Source organism: Lepisma saccharinum, chromosome 12, assembly GCF_977018435.1.
Source record: "Lepisma saccharinum chromosome 12, izLepSacc3.1, whole genome shotgun sequence".
Lineage (NCBI taxonomy): Eukaryota > Metazoa > Arthropoda > Insecta > Zygentoma > Lepismatidae > Lepisma > Lepisma saccharinum.
In genome coordinates this window covers 39,920,596-39,947,911 of record NC_139240.1, presented here as the reverse complement: position 1 = coordinate 39,947,911, position 27,316 = coordinate 39,920,596, and the positions used below count along the sequence as shown (strand labels likewise).

At 36.9% G+C, this 27,316-nt stretch overlaps 1 protein-coding gene across 2 annotated transcripts; it reads left to right on the top strand.

Moving 5' to 3' along the window:
• Positions 1–371: 371 nt before the first annotated feature.
• On the top strand, positions 372–27,316 carry Ssu72 (Ssu72 CTD phosphatase). 2 transcript variants are annotated; one of them, XM_083132926.1, is made up of 7 exons: positions 372–664; positions 12,409–12,515; positions 17,311–17,413; positions 21,801–21,944; positions 23,211–23,350; positions 25,587–25,705; positions 26,589–27,316. In XM_083132926.1, the coding sequence occupies exons 3-7, from the start codon at positions 17,331–17,333 to the stop codon at positions 26,688–26,690; spliced, it is 588 nt and encodes a 195-aa protein (XP_082989052.1). In that variant the 5' UTR covers positions 372–664; positions 12,409–12,515; positions 17,311–17,330; the 3' UTR covers positions 26,691–27,316. The 2 variants fall into 2 exon arrangements, with proteins under 2 accessions (XP_082989052.1, XP_082989053.1); XM_083132927.1 differs by lacking the exon at positions 372–664 and adding an exon at positions 714–906.

Sequence of the window (27,316 nt, the reverse complement as noted above, 5' to 3'; positions counted from 1 at the left end):
GGTTGTAGTATCAATACAACTACTATATATATTATGTATTATCTGTCTATGTGAATATGTGTGTGTGTGTGTAAAAGAGGAAGGAGGGAGAATGTGTACGTGTGTACATACAAGTTGTAAATGAAAATGTAATATTTTATATTACCTTTCTGTAATTGGAGATTTGTCTCTGTTGAAGGGAAATAAATAAATAAATAAATAAGCAAAGAACAATGCCTGATTTGAATCAACATAGTTTATTTCCTTAAAACAGCACAGGATGTAGAACAAAAAAGTAATGAAATAGCGGTGGTCAATTTGCCTACCATTATCTTTGCCGTCAGAAACCCTATCCGCCATCTTGCGGCATGAAGTAGCAATTGCTACATTACAAGATCAAGTTCCAACGTTAAGCGTTACTGGAGGCGCCCAGATAAACTACTTTTATCACGATTTCCATATTCTGTGCCACTTCCTGTTCTTACTTTTTTCGCTTTTTGTTGCGAAAGTAGGGAGTCATTTGGAATTCTGTACGAATTGGAGTTTCTTACAAACTTCAATTTCGATTTAGAAATAATAATAAAAGAACAACTCCGTATTTGTAACTAATATATTATAAAGGGGTAACAAGTGTTATCGAATGATATGAAGCTTTGATAAAACACCATTGTAAAGAGCAAACCAGGTACACAAATCTTGACGTTTGATATGTGTAGTGTAGGAGTTTATTTTAATTGAGTGTTATACGGAATTCATAACCTAGTTGTGGTTAATATTTTACGTCACGTGGAACACGCTTAGTACGAGGAAGATAAACACGACTAGTGATTTAATAAAAACAAGTAGTTTTAGGCATTTTGTTGCCTCCTTTCCCTTTGGTACGGACACATTACCCCTTTTTTGTACTACTAAAAGAGTGGAAGTAAGGTAGTCATTAAAATTTTTCCTTTTTGCATACTGATTAAGTATTCGCCAGTTATTTGTTACCATTAATTGTAATAGATCTATATATTTTTAAAGATAATAGCGAATATCGTGTAGTGCAACCACGGTAATACAACTTTAGCTAGATACATCTGATGAAATCAATATAAATAAATATCTCATATTTAAAGAGCTACATGAAGGGACAAAATGTCTGTGTGGAGAATTGCAATTAAATTCGCAGTATGTAGAAACTTGTAATATATACATGCACCTTATCAAAACAAGTGAATACAAAAAAGAAAAAAATGGAGGATCATAATCTACAAATGAAATTAAATCTGATATGCCCCTTATCCATTATTCTTATTACATAACAATCAGAAATTAAATTAACCAGCATATTGCTGTATTTCATAGTTAATTTCTACACATCCTAGAAGTGTTTGTACAAAGATCTCAAAACACCTTAATCAATAGAAATTTCACAGTGAATAAATGACCTCCATACTTTAAATAACATGGTAAATGTCTGTTATATCGGAGACACATTTCTTCATTTTTACAGAAGAAACTACTTACGAAGTGAGTTTCTGTAGCATTTTGAAAGTTCGTAGAGGTATTTTCTCACCGTAGAATGCTGCACAAGAAGAAATAAGCGCTTTTGATATAATAAACTTGCATTTTGTGCAAAGCGAAAACATTATGCTGTTGTTTCCAGTATGTACCTGCAGATGGCGCGAGCGTCGAAAGTCACGCGGTCTCGCCAGTGTTTCCAAAAGTGCATTTTTTAAGAGATTTTTTTAAACCATGCTTACATAACCTAACCCAACCTTACCTAACCTAACCTTGCCGGAAATGGTCTGTGCGGCTATCGTGAATAGTTTTTGGGGCTATCGTGAATGGTCTTTGGTATCCGTCAATGGTTTGTGGGGTTATCGTGAATGGTTTTGGGGCTATCCGTCAATGGTTTGCGATGACATAATGAACACGAAAGTAGGTATTTTTCGGTTAAGAAGATTGAAACACTGCATACCCACTCCAAGTCGACAAAAGACAAGCACGACAGGCGATGAGCCACAGCTGTGCACGGCATATTGTATGTTCCGCAATGGAAGAAAGGAACCAAAAGAATTACTCGTAATGTGAAAAATCAATGTTATTTTCGTGTATATAGCATAATGGCACCTTCAACTATGTTCCGCTATACATATTTGGTAAGTACGAACCATCCGAAACACAAAATATCTGATTTTAATGTGTGTCCCATATAACAGACATTTACCAATAACATGATTTATTTCACATTTCACAATACACATTGGATCAATTTGTACACTATATCTGTGATAATTCTCTGCACTATATTTGTGATAATTCTCTGAATGTCTGTGGCATCAGTTCTACATTACCATGGAATGTGATTTTACATTATCCATTTTCCATGGCATTTTTTGCTAATTGTAACACCACTTTTGGTAACGGTTCAGATTGTTTTATGATTTCTCCTAGCACAAAGACTAATTATCGTAGAATTTTGGAAAGCAGTCACACGAAATTTGAACCTTCCTTAAAGTAATGAGCGCTGTTTGGATTCGAAAAAAGTTATTTATGTTTAAAAAAACAACTTAAAATTACCTTACGCACTTCTCATGGACGAGATATCTCCGTCGACAAGCGACAGTAAATATTGTAGAAGCGTGGGAATGAATGTAGAAGTAAATTGTAACCTTAGTAGAATGCATTTAGGGACTTTATTTTAATGCTAAGGGAACCAAACCTAACATGCCTAACCTAACCACGAAAGCATATATTGAACAAAATATTAAGTGATCGCTAAAACTCTGCAGTATGTGTTAACAGACATAAATCGAAATCGAACCATGTAAAAATGGCATTCATAGCATGATGAAATCGCAATAAAACAAAAGGAACTGGGGCCCCACTTTTTTGCGAGAACATCGCTTCCCTTGTCTTCAGGTGGACAAATACCGGTATTTACAATACCGGACACTTACCCAATGTTTTTCATATTTCACATACTCAAGAATTTAAACCTTGTAATCACGAATCTGCAGTTAAAATTTGGCGCTCACGTGTAGAACTTGCAAAATAAGTGGGTTCATGATCGCAACCGGCACCCTTGATTTCTCAAGAAAACCAATGTTTTTCGCAAAATTTGTGCTAACAAATTTAATATTTTTGATGGTCCATTGTCGCAATTAGCCTTACACCCCTTGAACAATGCACGGGTAGCCCCACAAACAATTCATGGATAACCCCACGAACCATGCACTTTTAGGTTAGGTTAGGCTAGCATAGTTAAAATTTTGGGTTCGTAGTAATATCAGGAATTTATATTTCATTCTTTATGTATTCGAAACACACAATCTTGCGATAAACATTTTTTTTTTTTAGAATTCAAGGGTGTCGGTTGCGATCACAGACCCGCTTGTTTTGCAAGTTCACAGACCTGCTTGTTTTGCCAAATTTTAACTGCAGATTCGTGATTACGAGCCCTAAATTATTGAGTATGCAAAATATGAAAGAAATTGGGGAAGTGTCCGGTATTGTAAAATCGCTCCCAAATTTCATATTTACTGGTGGTAGGGATGAAACCTATGGCAAACCTGCAATCTTACTACAAATGTGGTGTCCCTTGGAATTCTGTTCCAATGTTTTCTGAGTAGAGGGGTCCATATTTGCTTGAATTCTATGCTGGGATAACGTATAGGATCATTGCTATGAAGGCTGGTTCTTTGATTTTCCTGTTTCCAATGTAATTCGTTGTGTAGCCTTCTACTGTTACGTTGTTCCATTGAATTCTGTAAGATTCATTCCACGCATGCTAGACTATTGTTGACCTATGTCTTTTTTACGTGTGTTCTGCTTGTGTTCATCTATTGTATTCTCTAGATGGTATCCGGATTTTTCGATGTAAACTTGTCTGCATTCACGTTTAATGTTATATATGCAGTTTTTGTTACAGGGTGTCTACCAGTCAAGAAATCAAGAGGTAGGTCAAGAAATTCTGCTTGTGGTCAAGAATGTTTGCTATTTTTTTATAGTATAGTGAATTTACATTGTGATATATCTGTACTCTGATTTGATAAAATTGAATATTTGGAAATCTAAAATTGTATTTAGTTGTGGTTAAGATTTGTTCACTTTTATTCTTAAGAATTACATTCTTGTATGCATGAAGTTTTGTAAAAATATTAATGAAGTGATGTGGCCATTCCCCATCCAGGATGAAGTCTGAAGCATTTATTTTACATGCATTAATAATTATAGCAAATAAATCTCTTCTTAAAGCACAGCTTCAGTTTTCATCTTAACTGGCCTTATACGGTAGGGTTTTTTATTGAATAAAAATATATATTTTCTTAATTTCCAACTATACTTAAATAGGGGGCGATTAAATAAATGTTAAGAAAAAGGGAGATAAAAGGCCAAGAAAAAGTCAGGACTTTTGGTAGACACCCTGTGTTTATTGTGTATGGGGTTTTCTTCTTTGATGTTTGATGATACGATTCTTACTGCTGAATGATGCCTTAAGGCGAAGGTTTGAGCATTTTATGTGTAAGCTTATGGAGTTTTTTTTTGGGGGGGGGGGTAACTTTGGTCACGATTATCTTGAGAACCAGGTGACAAAAAATATTCTAATTTTAACCGAGCACTGAGAAAGGATGTTTCTAGTGAACCACTGATTAATATTTTCATTTGCTGCATCAGCGCCCCGAAAATTAATTAATTCATTTTACTCTTTTTTCACTTTTCTTGACAGGGCAACCCTGCAGAGCCCAGTCGGCTCTTAACGGACCCTCCTTCACGACTAATGAGCTGGGTGGAGAGGGCAGGGAGACACAAGGAGAGCTCACCAGATGTGTTAGAGCTGCATAAACCGGTTTTGGGTATATATATCCGGGGAGGAAAGCTCTGGGAAGATTGAGCTGGGTATTTTTGAAATTGTAGAACTAAATTGAAAATCGGCAGAAGAAAGTGCTCGCGAATGCAAATAGAATCAACACAGATATATTCACTTAGACTGGTGTATGAATTTTTACTGTTACCAAGGAAGGGTTGAGGGTGGCATATTCCGCAGTATCTCAGATGAAAAGAAGAGAGATGAATTACATAATGTCCATTTCAAAAATATTTCTGCAATGGAATAAACTTTTGATATTCTGTGATGACAAAAAAGTAAAATGTCTGTCATATCACTGGCATACGCAGGAGAGGGGGGGGGGGTGCTACAACCCTTCCGAAAATTTTGGGGAAGTCAAATAAACCGCAGGTTACATAGTTTGATGAATGTCGAAAATGAATTTGTACCAATTACCCAGATCAGCTCCCCCCCCCCCCCCTACTTATGGCTAATTGCATGTCCCCCCAGATCATGTCATAATTCCCATAAAGTGTTTTATTCCGACTGTGTATCTAGTACTATCCTGTTACTGAAAGTCACTTTTTTTATCTTTACTGAATACTTTACTTGATCTGCCCCCTTCTCCAAATTATTCCATTCATCCATCTAGCGAATTAAATATGGTGCACCTAGTAGCAAAAGAGACTTGGAACCAACTGAAGTGAATCAATTACTAAAAGTGGCGGTGATTTGGGGGGAATAGGGAGGGCAGTCGCCCCCTCCCCACTTTTTGCCACTTTGTCCTTGCACTATGCCAAGTTGGGCTGAGCCCCATCAGCCCCCTGGATATTCACAACTTGGTGAAGGATAAATTCACGGAACAGCAGCTACACATTCTTTCATCTTGTTTATGAGCAGAAATCTAAGTAGCTGAAACTATTTACAAGATTCACTAGACTTTAGAAGGTTCTTCCATAGGTGAGCTTCTTTATCTGTACATTTGCTGCCCCTGGTGGGGCCTCCCATTTAGACAAACATCTATTGATTGATTGTTGAGTTGGTGTTTTAAGTCCACTTTATGCACAGTAAGGCTAATTGGGACTAGACCTACAGGTAAAGTGGGATCCGAACGACTATGTGCCTCCACCGGGACAAATATCTGTGACTTTGACAACATTCACATTCTTTCCACATCTGCATTAAAGATCAACATCTCCAAGCTTAGGAACGAAAGGCTTTTATTACTTTGGCCAGGTGTAGAATGTGCGGTAGGCACTATTATTGAATATTATACATTTTTCTTGTATGATATAAATATCTGTATCATCAAAAATAGTATGGAATGTGTAGTAAGGGAGGATGTCAGAAGCAGTGTCAATTAATACTTCAAGAGATGTTTTAGAAGATATAGAGAAAACTAGTATTTGTATGATATTTCTAAATGTTATATTTTATAATAACTTAATGATGTGGCCTCCCCTATGGCGCAGTGGTAGCATCGTTGCCTTGTAATCAAGGACTCCCTGGTCCGATAGCCGGTGGAGGCACATAGTGTTTCGGATCCCACTTTAAACTGTAGGTCCAGTCCCGATTAGCCTTACTGTGCATAAAGTGGACTTAAAACACCAACTCAATCCAATCCAGTAACTTAATGACACCGACCCCCACACACACAGAATTTACCTTCATTACTATTAAACTTTTGAAAAATGGACTTTGTTTACAATGTCCCCCTTCCGGAGATCAATTGTAGCTTTGAGCCCAATCGGCACCTATGTTTAAGATAAGGGATTCTTGGCACACCTCTTGGAAGAAATTCTGTCGACTGCCTTGCCTTCCGAAGGTAAAAATGTCCAAATGTGAAGATAGGAAGCTGTGACATCCCCACCCCTTCTACATTTTCTTCAATTGGTATGACTGAAGATGACAGGACCCCTCTCCGATTTTCTTCATATTTGGCATACTTACTAATTGAGGCCTGCTAATGACGATCTGAAGTTAAAATTTGTCGGAAACGTCTAGAAATTGCAAAATAATTGCAAACCATTGACGCTAGCCCGATGAACCATTGACGTGTGGTTAGGTTAGTTTCGGTTAGGTTAGGCAATCATAGATAAAATTTGGTGTCGTGGTAGTATCAGGAATATATATATTTGCTTGTGAAACAAAAAAAAATTGCGAAAATAGACTGTTTCCATTCCGAAAACTAACACCTTATTTTAGCTTATTTTGCAATTTCTAGATGTTTCAGACAACTTTTAACTTCAGATTTGTGATTATGAGGCCTTAATTAGTTAGTAAGTATGCCAAATATGAAGAAAATCGGAGAGGGGTCCGGTCTATTCAAATACTAACACTGAGAATACATGACCAAATATCTATTGCACATTCAACTCAATGACAGCTATGTATCTCTAAACAAATGATAAAGCTGATGAAATCAGCTCTTGCCATGGTGGTAGACTTGCAAGTAGCTTATTTGACAATGGACAGATCAACTCTGGGAGCTTTTTGTAAAACCTGGCTAGAGTCTAGTTTATGTTCTTCTTGCCTTTTGGTGGTAACCGATGGGAGTTAACAACATTGCATGCTCGTGTTTGTGTCCGCGTTGTGAATGCGTGTTAAAGAAGAACAGGTTCCAAAAACTTCTAGATAGTGTAAGATACGTTTATCCCCAGTGATAATTCAGTGCATCGTTCAAAACCGTGCTAGCAGATAGCCGGTGCTCCGGCATCTCTTAGGGTAAGTAAGTTTTCCTTTTTACACTTTCTGTCACTAACCATTCACGGGAACGAGGTATGCCTACGAGGTTAGGTTAGGTTCCATTAGCACTCATTTCACCCCTAAATATGTGCTTCATCATCGAAAAATGTCCTCAGTACGTTCAATCACGCATATCCGGACAACATCGGTTTTTCTCGATTTTCTCCTCCAGGAAATTTTTCCTCGCCTTGGGATTTACTTTGTTGAATTCCTTATACAATAACCTTTCCAACAATATATGACACATATTCCTTAGGAAAAGGATGTAAACTAGACTCTTACCTAAAACCTCTGCACTTGAAGACAGTAAACAAATAAATAATGGGATATTTAAAAATATAACTTTAAGTAGGATGCAATTGTTTTAAAGGTTAATTAACTGTTTTTGCGAATGTTTTATATATATATATATATAAATTCTTGGGGTGGGGGAAATCTCCAGCATATCCCCCTTTAATACGCACACTGCTGGTATTCTCTCTCGTTCCCACTTTTCCTGTTTATTCGATAGATGGTTTACCTGACAATAACGCTCATAAGTAACACGGTACACTAGAAATTACGGTATATACAGGTATATATATTTCTTTTCTGTGTCTGTTAATTCTCGAGATGTTCCATGACTGACGTCACCTGTCGAGGTTCATGAATGCTTACGAATTTCTCTGAAGGACAGACCACCCCACTGAGACTTCCAAAGGTTTGAAAAGCACTCGCCGAAGCATGATATTTCAGGGGTGCTTCTTGGAATTTACATACAGCTACAGACCCAACCCACTTCAAGTTTCTTCCTCCAACGTAGCGATCTTGTGGCAGGAGGGAAAGTGTCAGAAATAAACAATAATAGCTGCGGAAAACAGAGGGACATTGATACGGGATTTCTAATGTTTTATGGTGTTTGCAAGAGCCGCAGTGCTCTAGTTTGTCAACCCCCGTTGCAAGTGGTGAGCACAGCATGCTATGATGCCAGGGATCCCGGGTTCGAATCATGGTTCGGACATGGATGTTGGTGTCCTCAATGAACAAGTCGAGATTTGAGATTAATTGATATGAGGTGGGTGTGGGGAGAAAGCTGCTGCTCAGAGGCTACTAAAAAAAAAATGAAATGGGCAGTAAATACAGCTGAAGCATGGTGCTGATCACATCACCTTGAAAAGGGCCGAGACCGAAAATGTGTGGGGCCGTACCTCCACATCCTCTAACTGTGCCTTCTTGGCAGGGTGCTACATGCGTGGGGAGCTTTACCTTTTTATAGTGTTTGCAATGGAATTGAGATATTATATTGGCCCAAATACTTGTATTTTGTGCCTGAAATGTTTAATTCCATTAATGATAAGAGTTTTAGAAATGATTGATTTAATAGTTAATTGGTCTTAATGTACCCCTGATGTAAAATTTATACATCCACAACCCGAAAACGGACACTTGGGCCAACCTGCGTGCGAAGTGATTAGTATAGCTTGCTAAACTGCTGGTTCGAATACAGGCCAGGACATATGAGTTCTTTGTGAGTGACCGTTCAACGATTTCATCTAATCTCTTTTCTTCATTGTCGCAATTATCCAAAAGTAGCAGAAAACCACAAATAATAACCAAATGAATCAGTCAATCAACGGACACTCGGTTCTAGGATACAGATTCAGGTACCCGGTTCTGGTTACCCCGAACTTTATATTGTTGGGCCTTCCCGATGGCGTACTTGTAACGTTGTCGCCTTGTAATCAATGAGTCCCGAGGTCCATACCAGGTGGAGGCACATTGTGGTTCAGACCTCACTTTAAACTGTAGGTCCAGTCCTGGCTAGCCTTTCTGTGCATAAAACGAACTCAACATGTTATTTATTTATTCATATAAAGTATGGTCCGTTATCTACATTCATAATGGAAGAATTGGCAATAGTGTATTTTACAATAATAGTAATAATAATAATGCCACAACCCACCCCGTTACGGGAACACCACTGCTTTAGAAACATAATTCACTCTGGCGGTAAGTTGACTCACACTCTCACACCACATCCCAACTTCATATTCTTGTGGATTCGGAATACACTTCACAAATTTCGTTTCACCATTTCCAGTGTATAATTTAAAAGCTATCCAGTTAGAAGTTCAAAATACATGTTGGTTTCTGTTCATCTTCTAAACTTGTTGTGTGTTTGGACGAACCCCCCACTGTGTTCCATCCCACTTTCTATTTCTACAAGGTCATTGGGCAACTGACCGCGAGCACCTGCAGTGAGCTCGCCGACCGGCATCAGGGTTGCCTTGTCAAGAAAAGTGAAAAAATGCGATAAAAATGAATTAATTAATTTTCGGGATGCTGATGCAGAAAGTGGAAATATTAATCAGTGGTTCTCTGGAAACATCCTTTTTCAGTGTTCAGTTAAAATTTTAAAATTTTCTGTCCACTTGTACTTGAGATAATTGTGACCAAAGTTACCCTCATAAGCTTACATGGAAAATGCTCAAGCTTTTTGCCAGGGTAGGAGATTGCCTTAAGTTGGAATTTTGAACCAGTTCTGCTAATCTTTTCTGATAACTTTAGGGAGGTGAGGTATGCATACTGTGTCTTTTGAGTCAGTCTTTGTATTTCACTGTCTGTTTGGCTGTAAATATCTCTCTTAGTAATGGTTGGATCTCATTGTATCTATGATGCGTTCCTGTTCTTGTCTGAGTGTTGGGAGATATGAGCAGATTCTTCTGTCCTAAGCTAAAGGGCTAGAAGAATCTGGTCAAATAGACTTCATATCATTGGTCCAAAACACGAGAAGTCATTCCAGTGTTGAATTCAAGTAACTATGGTTCCCTTTCTTCATGAAATGGAAATAGTAGCACATGTGGAGTAAACCTTAGGACAGAATTCCAGAGGATCCTGTAAAGTAGTTGATTATTGATTAGTGCACGTGATTAGTAGTAAAATCACAGGCCTGTAGGTTCGATCCTCACCTCTAGGGGTAGGGGGAGGGGGACGTCTACCTGAAGAAAGAAGAGGCACTTGCGTGAAACATAGTGTTAGAATAAGTATAGTTAAAAAGCAATCACAATGGATAATGTCGAATTAGCATCATGGGATGTTGCAACCTTCCAGTCTCAGGTTTTTATTTCTGGTTGTAAGTGTCCCTTTTTCATTCTTTGTGTCATAAGCCTAAAGATACAAAAAAGTTATTTGAAACAACATGCAAAAAACAATGTAATTATTGTATTTGTTTCATGTACTAACATGAAGAGAAAGTTGTACCATAAATTGTTAATTTTAACATTACAAATGCTTTCAATAACATAGCAGTTAGGAAAGAATTGTATCTCAAGGTTTGGGTTCATATTATGGCTAAAAATAGTGTTCATGATTTCCCATGCATTGTAATTTTATTTCTCTCGCCATCACTAGAATTGTAGAAAGATGCCGGGAGTAGGTGAAAAAAAAACTAATTTAGGCACTACCCTCTTTTTTCCCCAGGAGCCAGATTTTTCTTTTGTGCAAATGTGAATAAGAAATCCATAAACTAAGATCATGAACATCCAACTAAGATGAAGCTACACATTTTCAATTGTGACTTTAAAACTTTCAATTTATTAATTACTATGAGATTGGATTAAAAATAATTAATTCTTCTGCTCGAGTGGTCTTCCTAATGAAGGCTCTACCGGTAACAGCATAAATAACTATGCAATATACGAGGCTTGTCAGGAAAGTAAAGATACAAACACATTTGCACATTAGGGGAAAAATGTGTACCAAAGTTGACAACACTGGCAGTAACCTTGATCCATACGACGAGGATTGGGAGTGACGTCATTGCTGCGCTGAGTCTTGTGCGAGGAACACGCGTTAGAAATGGCAGCGGCCATGTGTTAAGTGTACGCCGTGATCAGGTTTTTTCAGGCACAAGGAAAGCATCCATCAGAGATCTATCGAGAAATAGTGACTTTGTAGGGGAATGTAACGAATCAGCACAATGTGGCAGAAGGTCTGTGTGATATTCAGGATGAAGAGAGGAGCGGGAGGCTGTCCGTGATCACTGACAACATTCACAATCACATTGAAGGAGAGGTTCGTGCAAACAGGCGGGTGACAATTAGAGAACATTGAACATCTGCCATACAGCCCTGACCTCGCACCCAGAGATTACCATCTGTTCCTGTACCTAAAGAAACATCTTGGTGGAAAACACTTTGACAACGACGATGAGGTCAGGGAAGAAGTCACAACTTGGTTCCAGATGCAGGCGGCAGATCTTTACGATTGTGGGATACAAAAACTTGTTCCGCGTTTGAACAAATGTTTGGACAATGGTGGCACTTGTGTGGAGAAATAGCCTCTGTACCAGTATATCCAGTTTAGCTTTAGTTGCGTGCAATACATTTCATGTATATCTTATTTTTTGTTTGTATCTTTACTTTCCTGACAAGCCTCGTATTCTAATATATGACTGACTCTACCATATCACTGTGGATTTTATTATTCGGTTAGTAACAGTACATAATTTATAATGGCATGTTTATTATTCTGATTTAATGTTACATGTGATACAGAAAATAAACAAACATGAAAAAACATATACTGTACTCGTTATTAACAAGCAGAAGTAATGGAAGTTTCCTAAACTGAAGATTAATTATTAAAAAAATAAGATAGAACTAGATTCCAAATTCACAGCAAAAGGTGAAAATTTTCAGACATCATGGTGACCCTGGACCCTGTATTTGTCTACCCCTGAAATACGCAATGTGAAAAAACAAAAAAAAACATTAACTATCAATTCTGTATGCCATTATGTTGGAGAGAACTACCATTATTTTGTTCTGATTAGATGTAAGAAAGTTTAGTTCCATTTGGCTGTGTGGAAATAATAAATCATCTCTGTTTTACAGCATCAGGGAGTTGAATCTTCCACGAAGTCCATATGACGTTAAATGTTCAGAAAATAGGAGGAATTGATATACATACTTAATTAGCCATAAGAGGAAATACTGTAATTGTAAGTATTGAGTAGATTTTAGTTAACTGTGTTTAAATTTCTCAGATCTCAGTACTACTTTACTATAGGTGAGACACCTATAAATAATTTCTTTCGCACTTTTTTACATTGCTAACGTACTATTCTGAATTGCGGAACATTTCTTTAGGTGAAACAATGAATTTCTAATGAAAATAATTTATATTTCTTACATTAACGAGTACTTACTGTTCTTCCTTATTTCCACACACAATGTGACGATAGCTTATCCGTTCATTGCACGTTATGCCAGTGTTTTTTCGATTTGGAGTGTGCATGCAGTGTTGCAACCTTGTTCACCGAAAAATACCTAATTTTTTTAAAAAAATTAAAAACAATTCACTAAATTTTTTCACGAAAAAAGTTCAATTTTTGACATAAAGAGTAATTATTAAACCATAGACGTTAGGCCCAAAAACCATTGATGTTAGCCCCAAAAACCATTGACGTTAGCCCCCAAAAACCATCCACGGTTAGCCCCACAAACTATGCCTACTAGGTTAGGTTAGGCCTGTTAGGTTCCATTAGCACTTCTTTCTTTCAATTTAGCATATATGGACAACATCGGTTTTTCTCGATGAAAGAAAATACACGGAATTCTTTTAATTTTAACTTTCCACGTCCTGCATTCCAATTCTTTCTTCAAGATTCCGTGTTGAATTACAAATTCCACGGCATCTTCCACACCCAGTAAGAACTTCATGACACATCCTAGACACGTCATCTTATAGCAAAAACACGGCGTGGGTTGAAACACTGACTATGGGGTTTACGTCATTTAACACACGGAACATTATGCTCTAGTGCAGAAAGCAAATGGCGGCAGCAGCAATAGCACGTCGGAAAGAGATTTTCGTAGAAAACCACATGCATTCACATTAAAATGGATCAAAACTACATTCCAGAACTTCAACAACGCTACAGAAAATTATTTGTGTAAGTGCTTTCTCCTGTAAATTTGAAGAAATCCGTCTCACCTATAGTAAAGTGTTACCCAGATCTCTTATGTTGGCAGATACCATGATGTGTTGTTCATACAAATTATTTTGTGATATCGTGAAAGGTATTACTCGTGACTTTTATGTTGTCTTTTTTTGCTTTTTACTTGCGTCAGATGTCAACATTGTTTATTGAATCAAGTTTAATCCCTTTAGTTGCAGTGAGTGCAGAGATAGTAAATTAACTTAAGGCAAAAATTCATTTGGTAACTGTTCCAATTGATTTATATTCTTTTTTAAAATTCTCCTAGCAGGAATTTGGCAATCGTTGTCACACAAAATTTGAACCTTCCTTAAAGTAATGAGCACTGTTCGGATTTAAAAAAAAAAACATTCACGCTTCCCATGGACAATGTATTTTTCGTTGACACGCTACTAAATATCGTAGACTAGTGGGAATGAATGTGGAAGTAAATCGAACATTAGTAGAATGCATTAAAGGACTTTATTTTAAGGCTAAAAGAACCAAACCTGGCCTGCCTAACCTAACTATGAAAGCATATATTTGATTTGATTTTGATTTGATTTGATTTGATTTAGTTTATTTTACTTCGCGTTTTGTGCCTCTTGGCTAATTTGCGAAGATGGAGATGAGTGATGAAATGATGAAATTGATGAATGGACATTCACAAACAACCAAGCCCGACCGGGATTCGAACCTGGGAGAAAGCATATATTGAACAAAATCTTAAGTGATTGCTAAAACTTCGCAGTATGTGTTAACAGAAGTAAATCGAAATTGAAGCATGCTAAAATTGCATTCGTAGCATGATGAAATTGCAATTAAACAAAAGGAATTTGGGCCATGTATTTTTTTTTTTTGGAAATGTTACCCAGACATTTAATTCATTTTGGGAAGAAAGCTCAGAAGAAAAATGAAACCTAGCAGGTTCAATGTTCAACGGAGAAAAAGCTTCTTGTATCTGACGAATCAAGCACTCCTAAAGTCCTGCAAGGTTATGTTCAATATGTCATTACTTTATACATATTTTCAGCTACATAACATTTGATCTTTACATTTTGAACCCATACACAAGGTTCTTCCTTGTTAACTAGGCATTATTCACATGAAAAGAAAGCTTCATGTAGTTTTGGTGATAATTTTACTGTGTGGTGTGACATCAGGTATGTACCCTTGACCCTCTGTAATCCCCCTCCCAAGAAAGTGAAATATTTTGCATGGCTTATGAAGATTATGTTTTTATGATTTTTTTCAGTTGTTTTTAGCTGGCGGAAATGTGTTATAGTGAAGTAAAGTACGCCTGTTAACTTACCATGAAGCAGAACAGCCCAAATGCTTCTTGCAAGTGAATATAGCATCCAACACTACATTCCACAACAAGCAGCTACAATTTTATGTCGTTAGATTAGGAGTGTTAGGTTTGGAGCTGATAGCAATTTCCGATGTGTTCACTATTTTAGTGTGTATACAAACGGATTTTACTAATAAAAGCAGCAAAGTACTCCAAAATGACAGCTTTTTACTTCTGCTGGCCATACTTTGGGATCAAATATCTTCGTTATTTGTGTTTTCCATGTGTGGAAACCAATTTTATATTACGTAAAACATCTAAATCTGTATTAAAAGAAAAATATCAACATTATTGTCGAGGGAGTAAATGCACCCCCCCCCCCCCCGTGAGGTTTGGCAACATAAATTTTGGTAAGATTTTACAATACCGGACACAGCTGTAATTTCTATCCTACTTCTTATACTCACAAAATACGTAGTTCCAATGAAGTATCTGAGGTTAACATGTGGGGGTGACGTGTTGATATTGTTATTTGACGTTCAGAAGTTGTATAATAAACTTACCGCAATCGTTCTCCGCATAGCAAAATGGAAACCATGCTTGTTGAAATCTTCTGGTAAATAATGAGCAATCGTGCATTGTCGGTTGCGATCACAGGCCACACACACCATTCACGCATAGCCCCAAAACCATTCATGGTAAGGTTAGGTTAGGTTAGGCAAACATAGTTAAAATTTGGGGTTTTCGTTTCTTACGTATGGGAAACACAAATCTTCCGGTAAATAATGAGCAATCGTGCATTGTCGTTTGCAATCACGGACCCCCTGTTTTTCGAATTTCTACACGTGACCCCCAAATACGTGGGTGACACTAAAAGTTTTTAGATGCGGCAACATTGTTTGCAGCAATACATTGTCTCTAGGCTATGTTGAAGTTAGTAGTCTGTGAAGTGTGATAATGCTGCAGAATTTATAGTTGTTAATTGTTGTGTGTCAGAAATTAGTAAATTATTGTCGTGTGTGTACAGTAAAATGGATTTAACACGGGAGCACCTCAGAGCAATGATTTTTTACGATTTTCGAGCATGTTTAACGCAGCAGCAATGTTATGAAAGGCTCCGAAATGCATTTCAGGAGGAAGCCCCATGCTGTGCGATTGTGTTTAATTGGTTTTTAGAATTTCGACGTGGACGTCAGAAACTCAGTGATGAATTACGTGATGGTCGTCCTGTGACAGCAACTTCTCAAGAAAACGTCGACAGAGTGCGTCGCATGATAGAGGAGGATAACCAGGTGACATATGCAGTTATTAGTGCAACACTGGGTATTGGTATGAGTCAGGTTCAAACGATCCTGCATGACCGCCTTGGTGTCAGGAAGCTCTGTGCCAGATGGATCCCACACCATCTTACTCAGGAGCAAAAGCAGGTACGGGTCACATAGTGCATGAAAATGCAGGACAAATTTAACCAAGGACAATCAAATGCAGTGTATGACATTGTAACTGGTGACGAAACTTGGGTGTACTGTTATGAACCCGAGAGCAAACGACAGTTGACGCAGTGGATCTTCCCGGATGAAGACCCACCAACAAAAGTCAGGAAGGGACGAAGTGTTGGCAAACAAATGGTTGCCACTTTCTTCAGTCGGACGGGCCATATTGCAACAATGCCGCTACAGGGACGTCGGACCGTTAATGCTGAATGGTACACTACGGTTTGTTTACCGGAGATCGTACGGAAAGTTCATGAAAAATGCCCACGAAGTCGCATTATTGTGCATCAAGACAATGCACGCAGCCATACAGCAGTATGAACAATTGAATTCTTCAAAGCCTCCAACATCGAAGAAATGACTCATCCTCCTTACAGTCCCGACCTCGCCCCTTGTGATTTCTTCATGTTCCCTAAAATCAAGGATACATTACGAGGTTCTTCATTTCCTACTCCCGAGGAGGCAGTCACCGCCTTCGTTCAGTGCATTCAAGAGGTGCCTGCAGATGTGTGGTCCCAGTGCTTTCACACTTGGTTTGAGCGGATGAACAAGTGTATCAACTGTCATGGAGAATACTTTGAAAAATTATAGCATTCATACTTTTGGTCTCCAGTGTTTTACTTGCGCGTGTCTAAAAACTTTTAGTGTGACCTATCGTATTAACTGCAGTTTCGTGATTAGGAGCCCAAAATCATTAAGTATGCGAAATATGAACGAAATCGTGGAATGGTCCGGTATTGTAAAATTGCTCCAAAATTTTAAACTCCATGATTCAACAGTTTTCTCTAAGAATATTAAAATTTAGATGAAGTAGTGTTTTGCAACAAATCTCGCAGTCCATGTCTTGTAAAATAAAATTAAAATGTTTGTATGTGTGTGATGTGAACCTCTTGTAATCATATTCTGACATCATAAGGTGTCTTTAGCACGTACATTTCCTTTCCATTAATTCAAGAAAAAGATCTAAATGTTTATGCAAGTATGACATCTTTTATTGTGATAATGGTGGAATTGTATTTTCTTTACATTGCAGCATATGTATGTGTGTGTGTGATGCAGTCCAACAGTGGGATGAAGATTGCTGTAATTTGTTCAAGCAACATGAACAGGAGCATGGAAGCTCATGCCTTTTTAAGGTGAGGCTAGACTTTTCATTTATTTTCATTCAGTGGTGAATGTGACTGTGCCCTCAATAGCATACAGGCTAACCTTTTTATGCAGGGTGTCTACCAGTGAAAATAAAGAAATCAACAAGTCTGTCTAGAACTCAATAAAAAGTCCAGAAATTATACTTGTGGTCAAGAATGTTTGCTATCACATGACTGATTGATTGAGTTAATTTCACTTTTCTGCCTCTTTTGGCTAATTGAGAAGATGGGGAAGAATGGTGGTAAGGTAAGATGGGTGAATGAACAATCACAAATATATAGGGACGACAACGCAAAACCCGCATACGATTATACTGACTGGTGAGTCCACATGCCAGAGCCTCCTCGCTAGTTTACCAAACAAAGTCCAGGATGCATTAATAGATAAAGCAATTCTAATTCTCTTGTTAGATTCAGCTTCAGTTTTCATCTTAACTGGCCTTTTGTAGGGGTTTTTCATGAAATAAATATGTATTTTCATGTAAAAGTCAAGATTTTTGGATTTGTTATTTTGGTAGACACCCTGTTATTATAACACCATTAAGCCTTGTTTCCATGATATAAGAACTAAATATGCTGACCAAGGCAGAAATTTATTTTATTATAAAACATAAACTAAATCTAACATTTCAACCTTCTAGCAAGGTCTTCTTCAGACTCTGTACCAAGTACAAATGACACAATGAACTGGAATGGGGGACTGAAGTTAAACAAAGAATGGAAGAAGGTGTTAGAAAGAGTGGAAAGGACAAGAGACAAAGAGGAGAGAAGAAGGAAGGAAATAGAGCGTGAGATAAAGAGTCCAGCGACATTCTCTTTCAGGTAAAAGTACAGTTGACAAGTGATAGCCACCTGCTAGATTGTTCCAGAACTACTTTCTAATAGTCTGGAGAGGAGTATTTTTGTGTGCATATATAGTCCTGTTGTGTACCTTGTTACATTTGTACTTGGTGCAGAGTCTGAAGAAGACCTTGCTAGTAGGTTGAAACGTTTATGTTTTATAATAAAATAAATTTCTGCCTTGGTCAGCATATTTAATTTTTATACCCTGTTGTTGTTAACCCTTCAATGCCCAGCTGATACCAAGCAGTGACTTCAACTAGTATGTTACTTTTGAAACATACTGCATCTCATAATGTTCGGATACATGTTTGGATTGTTTCATGAGCCTTGATGTATGCCATTACTAGGACTTGGAAGTTGATCACATAAAAATCTCAAAAAATGACCTAAAATAATATCCATCCTTAAAATGAAAGCTTGATTTTTTCATAAATTACAAGAGACTGAAAAATTTGATAAAATCTGGTTTGTGGTTTAAACTATCGAAGCAAAGGGGAAAAAAGCAATTAAGTTTTACTTTAAGGTGAAACACTCTGCAAGGTTTTTCTGTGCAAGTCATTTGCCTCCTTTCAGACTGGGTCTAGCACGATACAGTAGTCTGTCAACATCTGAAAATACAGTTTTGTTTCGTGTGAATGAGATTATATTTTTTTTATGTTGTGACTAATTGGACTTTAAAATCCCAGATTAAAGCAATAATAGTGGCCAACACTGGAAACTCAAAGAAGGCTTCAGCAATAGTATTTTAAGTTTGCTGGAGAAAAAATAAATTCACCACAATTAATTCCACAAAATTCATTGTCAAAGATTTCAGTTAAGAATAATATTGTGCTTTTTCATTGACCATATTTATGATTAATAGCGTGCTTGCTAAAAAGACCATGTTAGGGAATATAAATATGTAAGTTATGCTAGAAGATGCATTTAAAATTCATGAAACAACTGGGAAGGAGAAGAAAGAATCCTCAAAAATGACGCAATAAATATGACAAAAAACCCTGAAAAATGACCTAAAAGCCAAAAAGGCTGAAAAATGCAAAAAATTGCAAAAGAATAGCAATGTTTTCTGGTTCTAAGTAAAGTGGAATGGACTACTGTAAGGTTTAACATTGTCTTCAAAGCCAAGAAAAAAAGATGATTTGTCGTCAACTTCCTAGCCCTAGTCATGTCTAATTAGTAGGGCTGAGATGGTACCGATACCAATGTACCAGTGGTATTTTCTTTGCCGATACCATCCGATACTAATGATCTTGAGTGGATAGAAGAGCAGCCAGGAGAAACATCTCATTTGTCAAGATTTGGCCTTTTCAAAGGTTTGTTCACCCTTCCTTTAGACTTGGGGGTCCGACACAGGAAGTTCCATGTAGATTTCCGAGAATGCTGTCCCCTCCTGGGAAGCAGATGGCAAGATCAAGGTAGGACTAAAGTGCTCCACACAAACATGACACTGAAGGCATGTAACTGCTTGGTTGTCAAGGCTACGTGGAAATAAAAATAAATCATTCATTTGAAGAGGTTTTCTCGGCCAATCAGCCAGATGATTTCCGGAAAGGCTTCAGAGCTTTCGAGAGCTAACGTCACTCTCATCTTCAGGGAATGAAGATAATTAATGAATGAATAAGAATAAAGCACTTCATTTTCTGCTTCATTCTTATTCATTCATTCATCATCGTCATTCCCTGAAGATGAGAGTGGCGTTAGCTCTCGAAAGCTCTGAAGACTTTCCGGAAATCAGCTGGCTGATTTCCCCAGAAAACCTCTTCAATATTCCCCGCCAGGAAAGCTTCAAGAATTAAATCATTCATTGCCAATTCTTGCTCGCAAACTTGTGGGGTAAGAACGTGAACGTTTTCAAAACCAGCATTATTATCATGCTGGGCTGATTCCGGAGTTCTTGGGAAAGAGATGAACGTCACTGTGGGGAGGGAGGGTTGTGGATTCCTACCCTTCTGTGTTAGTCTTTTGTTCGACTGCTGCCGATACGGACACTGCAGCAACTTGTTTTTATACCAAATGACAGAGAATAATGGACAGTAGGGCATAAACAGAGTTGGCCAAATGGGCATTATTATATATCTGTATCTGTATATACTTTTACATCTTTTCCCCCCCTCTCCATTAACCCAAATGACAAGAATGTTGTTTACATGAAATTGAAGCAGGGAGACTTAATAATAAATAATCCACTGAATTTTCGGTGTAACTGTAACAGTTTATAAAAAAGACTTGCAACATTTCAAAAACTTCTACTTTTTTGGCATCCTCTAAATCTATAAAGAAATTCACATAAAATGTCACACGAGATTTTCAAGTGGTGTAATGCTACATGAGAATAATTTGGGAGTTATTTAATGTCATTAATAGAATGTGATGCGATGAGTTGTTGACTCAGTAACTAGCCTTCGTTATTTTAAACTGGAATTATACAAGTATCGGTTGGAATCGATCAGAGTATCAGTACCGGCAAATGGTGGTATCTGCTCAACCTACTAATTATTCAAGTGACATTTTATTCTGACTATATTGGGGGCAGGGGGAGTAGCCATGGAAAAAATCATTGTGTTATTATTGTTTTTTAATCATAGGTATGATTTGTAACTCTTCTGTTCATAGTTTCTGACATATTAAATTTTATTTAATAGATTGCAGAATTTTCAATTTCCCACTGAAAACACACTGGGTGTTTGTGCAAACACTGCAGAAAACAGCTTGGGTGTCTAAGGATTAAGGGTTCATGGTGGGGTAACATTGAAGAGTAATTCATATCCCTTTTCAAACTGTAGTTCCAGTTTTGATTAACCATCTGAGTATAAAGTGTACTCAAAACAAACTCTGATAGCAATTAAGTGTTCTCTCTGTGTAATATATTTGTTATCATTAAAACAACGGTAAACATTACTCCTATGGTGGATAGTTTATGTACTTACATCTCTGTCGACAAAGATGTAAAATAGTAATTTTATGGTAGATTGTAACAAAATAACCTTACATAATTATATGCATTACTTCCTGCATTTATAGTTCAGAATAATAAATGCACATAAACTGTGGCAATGAACGATTTATTTTTATTTCGACATAGTGTTGATCACCAGGCAGTTACATGCCTTCAATGTCATGTTTGTGTGCAGCACTTTAGTCCTGCCTTTGATCTTGTCATCTGCTTCTCAGGAGGGTACAGCATTTCTCAGAAATCTACATGGAACTTCCTGTGTTAAACCCCCATGTCTAAAGGAAGGGTGAATGAACTTTTTAAATGGACAAATCTTGACAAATGACATGTTTTTCCTGGCTGCTCTTCAAGCCACTCAAGGTCATTAGTATCGGATGGTATCGGCAAAGAAAGCAACTTCACTCGAAAAAGGAATATTGCACGTGTTAAACAATATTATTTAGAAGCCTAACACATTATTTAAAAAAAAAATGATACAGATAATAAGCTACTGTTATTTAAAGAACTATTTAATGAGATTTTTTTAATGTAGATAGCAAACATCAATCAATATGCTGATTTTGCTGTTTTTCTTTCCAGCAAAAAGGGCTTCTGTGTGAAATCGTTTGGAACGGGTGACAAAGTGAAACTGCCCGGTCCAGCCCCTGACAGGCCGAACTGTTACGAGTTTGGCATTACTTATGACGAAATATATCAGGATCTAATAGCAAAGGATAAAGCCTTGTATCCTTTCCGTAACATATTCTTTACTATTAATTGATTCTAATGTTTGTGTAGTGTGCTTGGTACGTTTTAACTGACTGATTATGATTATCATAAGTAAATTTGCTGATAATTTTATTAGTGTGATAATTCTCTATCATGTGACTTACTGCTATAATTTTCCTGTGCACTTCATATTTTCATATTTACAGAAAATAGGCTCTGGACCTGATTTATAGTAAGTTTTTTTCCCCGCATTTCTCGCTTGTTCTGGTTGTCCACTGATGTCTTCATTTTTCTGCAAGTTCTGTATTTCACATTTTTAGTATTTTGTTTTGTATACACTATCCTGGACCTGCCAGTGTGTGTTTTTTTTAGTAAAGTCTATTAGCTGTTTTCAAATTTTCCTCTCCTTTTGAACCGCTGAGATATTTCCTCCTTTTGAACTGCCGAGATATTCCAAAATCTGAAAATTACATGAGCTTAGAATTTCTTCCAGAGCATTGGCATGAATTTTCGTGTAGTTTGCTTTTGCTAGTTTCGTGATTATGTAAATTTATTAAACTATAGATATTATCTAGATAACAGTGAAAGTACTTTGCCACGACTGATGAACTCAAAGATGCTGTCACTACATGGTTGAATGCATTGGCAGCAATTGAGTACAATGACAGTACCAACAAGCACATTGTGATACGTGCTTGAATGGGTATGGCGAACATGTGGAAAAGTGGATTAAGTATGTAGTTTCTGTACAGTTAAATTTTTTTGCACACATCATTTGTCGTTTGTATTTTACACCAAAACGTTCCTTTTTTTGTGGATGACCCTCATACATTGGCCAGGCAGTATATACCTTTCCTGCATATAAGGGAAATTTCATACCAAAGCGACAAATGATAATGTATGTTGCTTGGGGATTTCACCAATTGACTGCAGGCTCTTGCAGCCTGTAATGCTGCTATTGGTTCATTTGCAACTGATGTGTCACATGACATTTCAGTGCAAAATCTCCCCAAGGCAGCTTTCAGACCGAATTAAGGCATGCAACAGGTAACAAACAACATGCGTCACTTAGAAACCAACGTTCAGAATATAAGTGCAACCTTCAGTACAGTAGTGACACAAAAGCTGCACATATCTATTAGATGTCACGTGGACTGGGCCGTTTTCGCAGTAGTGCTTTTTCACAGGCTGAAGAGGCCCATATTAATCACTTTGGTCCGAAAGCTGCCTAAGGTAACATATTGCAACCAAAACTTTTTTTTTTGTACTTAACTAATACAGATATACCCAAAATGGCCTTCTTCACATGCTGGACAGGAATCGGAGGATAAAACCAAGACCGGAACGTTTCCAGTCATCCAAAGACAAGTTTGATGTTGTCGTCACTTGTGAAGAAAGAGTGTATGACCAAGTAATAGAATGTAAGTGTCTTTATAAAATTGAGCTGACTTTCAATCTCACCACTTATTAAAAAAATAATAATAATAATAATAATAAGTTCCCAGGATCATATCTTAATGTGGACATGTGTGTTCTTTGTGATTGTCCCTTCATCAGTTGTGTCTAATCATTCTCATCATCATGATTAGCCAAAAGTGGCAGAAACTGATGCTATGTAACAAAATTGCAAATACCCAATAAAGTTGTATGGGAGAAAATTGATATACTCCCCTTATATCTTCATGCCATTTAGTTTTTCTTTAAGGCTCCTATTTGAACAAGTAAGAAAATGTAGTATTGGGCTGAAATTTTTATTCTTTTTAATTTCCCTTAACACAGAATGTCTAATTGTAATAAAACATTTGAACCAAGACTTTTGTGAACACTTGGAAAATAGATTTTAACTGTTTATTTTTATTGTTCAAATGCTATCCCATAAATGCCAATATTAAGAGATGTATGCCATTAATTGTTGCTTATATTCGAGCATTAACTACTGTACAGGATGGGAAAAGAGTCCCCTGCCATTAACATGCATTTAGGGTTGGTTTTTCAATGTTCAGCTAATCTTTCTGTTAACTATCTGCCAGTTGGAGATAATCGCCAGTCTTAACCAGTGCCAGATTTTTCAATGTGAAAGTAACCAGTATGTTAAATAATCCTCACTTAGCACTTCAAAATAGTTTGTTGGCAATGCTGATGCATGGAAATACGATAGGGAATCTATCTGCACCCCATCTCTTAGCGTAGTTTCAAAGCACATCGATTGGCACACAGCCTGGTGTTTAAATGTAGAACTTCAAGCGCCTCACTTTAGAAAGCATGTCATTGCATTGGAAACAATTGGAACAATGGTTTATCAATGGGCTGTGTATTCTGTACGATTACAAGATAAATTTAACGAAAACACACACTACAGATTTGGCTTTCTTCTAATAAAGGTCAAATATACAAACTCTGCTACTCAAAAGAAGTCCTCTTCTATATCTATTTAAATTTTTAGTACATGACATTTTGCTTTCTCTGACTGTGAAGTTGCCGAGTGTGGAACTTCAATAGCTCCATGAGACAGGCATGTTGCTTCGCAATTTCCAGTTAACCTGGTAAATGCAAGAAGGAGTACTGGTTAAGATAAAGCACACTTCAAGTTACAAGCTAACTGTACATTGAAAAACTGAAATTTTCGCAAACTTCCAGGTACATGCTAACTTGAACCTTAATTGTACATTAAAAAAACTGGGCCTGGATGTATTATAAGTAGGTAAGAGATTGGACTTGTGGGGGACAATCTCCAGTTGATTGTTAAGCATACTGTGGAATTTGATATTCCAGGTTTCCAACATTGAGAGAGAACAATAGAAAAGATCTGGAAGTAAAACCATCACCCTTTGCTGGTCAAAGGCTATCGGGTGTGGATTTAATCCAGCATCAAGTAGCATGTCAGTCACTTTTTTACAATGTCCCAGCAAGAGCAGATAGAAAGAATGCTTTTTGTTAGAGGTGCCACAATCAAAACATTTATTTTGGTTCGGCGAGTTTTCTGTGTTTGTCCAAGATATCAAGCATAACTCACCTCACGTGATGATTTAAATGAGAGTAACAAGTCATCTGTTGAAATATTGGGATTATAAAAACATATTACCAATTTTCATATCATAAGAACTAAGGAAAACTATATTGTTGCACTAATGTAGATGGCAATAGTGTCACATTTTCCCAAGAACTTGCAGGTAAGCTTTAAATGGGAATTTCAATCTACCAAGCTACACTCCTTTGCCCCATTTAGAAACTTTTATTATTCCAGTATGTTTAACAGTTTTTGAGTAGTATGTTTTCTTAACCCAAGCATTCCTTTTGGATGACCCTGTATAAATAAATAAATAGAAAAATAGTTTTTGATGCTGCTGTTGATTCAACTGAAACCTCAATTTTACGTTCCCACATTATATATTCCATCTTGATGGTTCCAACATAGCAAAATGTTATAAAATTTTCCTCTATTTTACATTTCCTGCATTTTAAGTTTTTCCAGCTTGCTGTCCGTGAAAAACGTAAAATCAAGTTTCTACTGTATACTGCAATAAGCTGCCAAAGATATCAGTATTCACTCAGCCCTACATTTAGGGGAGGAGAAAGAATGAAGATAAAAATAAAAAAAAATCTCACCTAATGATTTTGTCACTTTCTTTAGGTGTTTACATGTCTGTGTCATTTCAGCATTGGAAAACCGGACGACGGAAGAAAATACTCCAGTCCATGTCATCAATATAGACATTCAAGATAACCATGAAGAGGCAACGATAGGTGCTTTCCTTGTGTGTGAACTTGTTACAATGGTATGTATTTGTTTTTGTAGTTTCTGTAATTAATTATGTTCTACATGTGGAAAAAACCATGTTATTTTGCACATGGAGATAGTATTCCAAATTTCCACATTTTTCTTAGGCTGAACGATACCGATACAAATGCTGACCATCTTCCTGATTCTTGATACTTGAAAATTGTAACAGCTTAAAGTTGCAAACGAGGCTACTGTCCTCATTTTATGCCAGATTCATGTTATTTTGCAATTTCAAATGCATGAAAAATGGTTTTGGAACATGCACATACACAAACACTTTTTTTGCATCAAGTATCATTTTGCGGTGTTATCGCATTTGCAAAAAAAAAAAAAAAAAAAAAAAAAAAAATCAGCCCCTAAAGCCTGACCGGCCAAAGAACAAACTTAAGAAAATCCAGACTTTTCGCCTCCAGTTGTAGGAGTTTCAAGGGGGATAAGCAATGTTGCTACATGCCTGATTTTTTTTTTTTCAGTTGTACACGGCATCTTTTGCTATCAACATGCACCCTTCTCTCGCATTTCAGGGTACCCATTCGCTTGCTACGTGGAGGCAATAATTATGCTTCGCCGTGCTTGGCCTTGTTGAGGGTACCACCTGTTTCAAAAACAAGTCGAAACAAAAAATTGGCAATGCAGAATACCACGAGAATTTCCCCTCACCATGGCAACTGGACGAAGCCAATTTATTCAGCAGTTCATGTGACTCTGGCTTTTGATGAAAAAGATAAAAATAGAATTTTGAAGTTTGTTCTTTCACCGAGCAGGTTTAATGATCGCATGATATGGTGTTATTTTGACATTGGAGGATTTCATAGTTTGTTCTTAATGGATATCCATTGTAACATAATCAATCATAGGACGAAACTTTTCTGTTTCAGATGTCCCAGAGTCAAGATTTGGATAATGATATTGATGAACTTCTTCAAGACTTTGAGAGCAAATGCCAGAGACCAATACTGCATTGTGTTTGGTTCTATTGACAAGTATACACACTCATAATGTGTAAGAAAAGGCAAACTTTTTTTCTTTTTGTGTGAAGAACAGTGTTGGTTTTGTTTTATAAACCCAGGGTATGAATGTGGGTAAATTATAAAAGTGTGCTTCCTTAAGTTGTTTTTTTTAAAGGATTTACTAAATTTTCTTTTCAATACAGTGCGAGGCAATATAACTTTGGGTGGCTGCATTGTTTATTAACTAATAATTTAGTATTTATTATTTTGCCTTGCTGCACAGATATTTTATGTTAAAGTTTAAAAGATTAAAGAAATGAAGTGTATAATAAAGCTCATTTTATTTTGCCTTGACTTGCATAATATTACTAACAAGTAGTGTAGGTTTGATAAAATGCCAGGATGGAATTTCCTTTAAGTAATGTGAAGAATTCATTTTTCCTATGGTTTTGGAGATCTTTATGAAGACCTTTTTTATTTTTTAATGAAATGAGCTGGAATGATAAAATGTCACCACAATAAACTCATACATGTACTGTCATTTCTGTGAATGGAAACAAAAGACTTAATGTGTTGAAAGAAAGTAAATATTTATTGTGTTGAACTCAGTGTTTGAAATATTATGTATGTGATTGAGAATAAATATTATTTTCAGC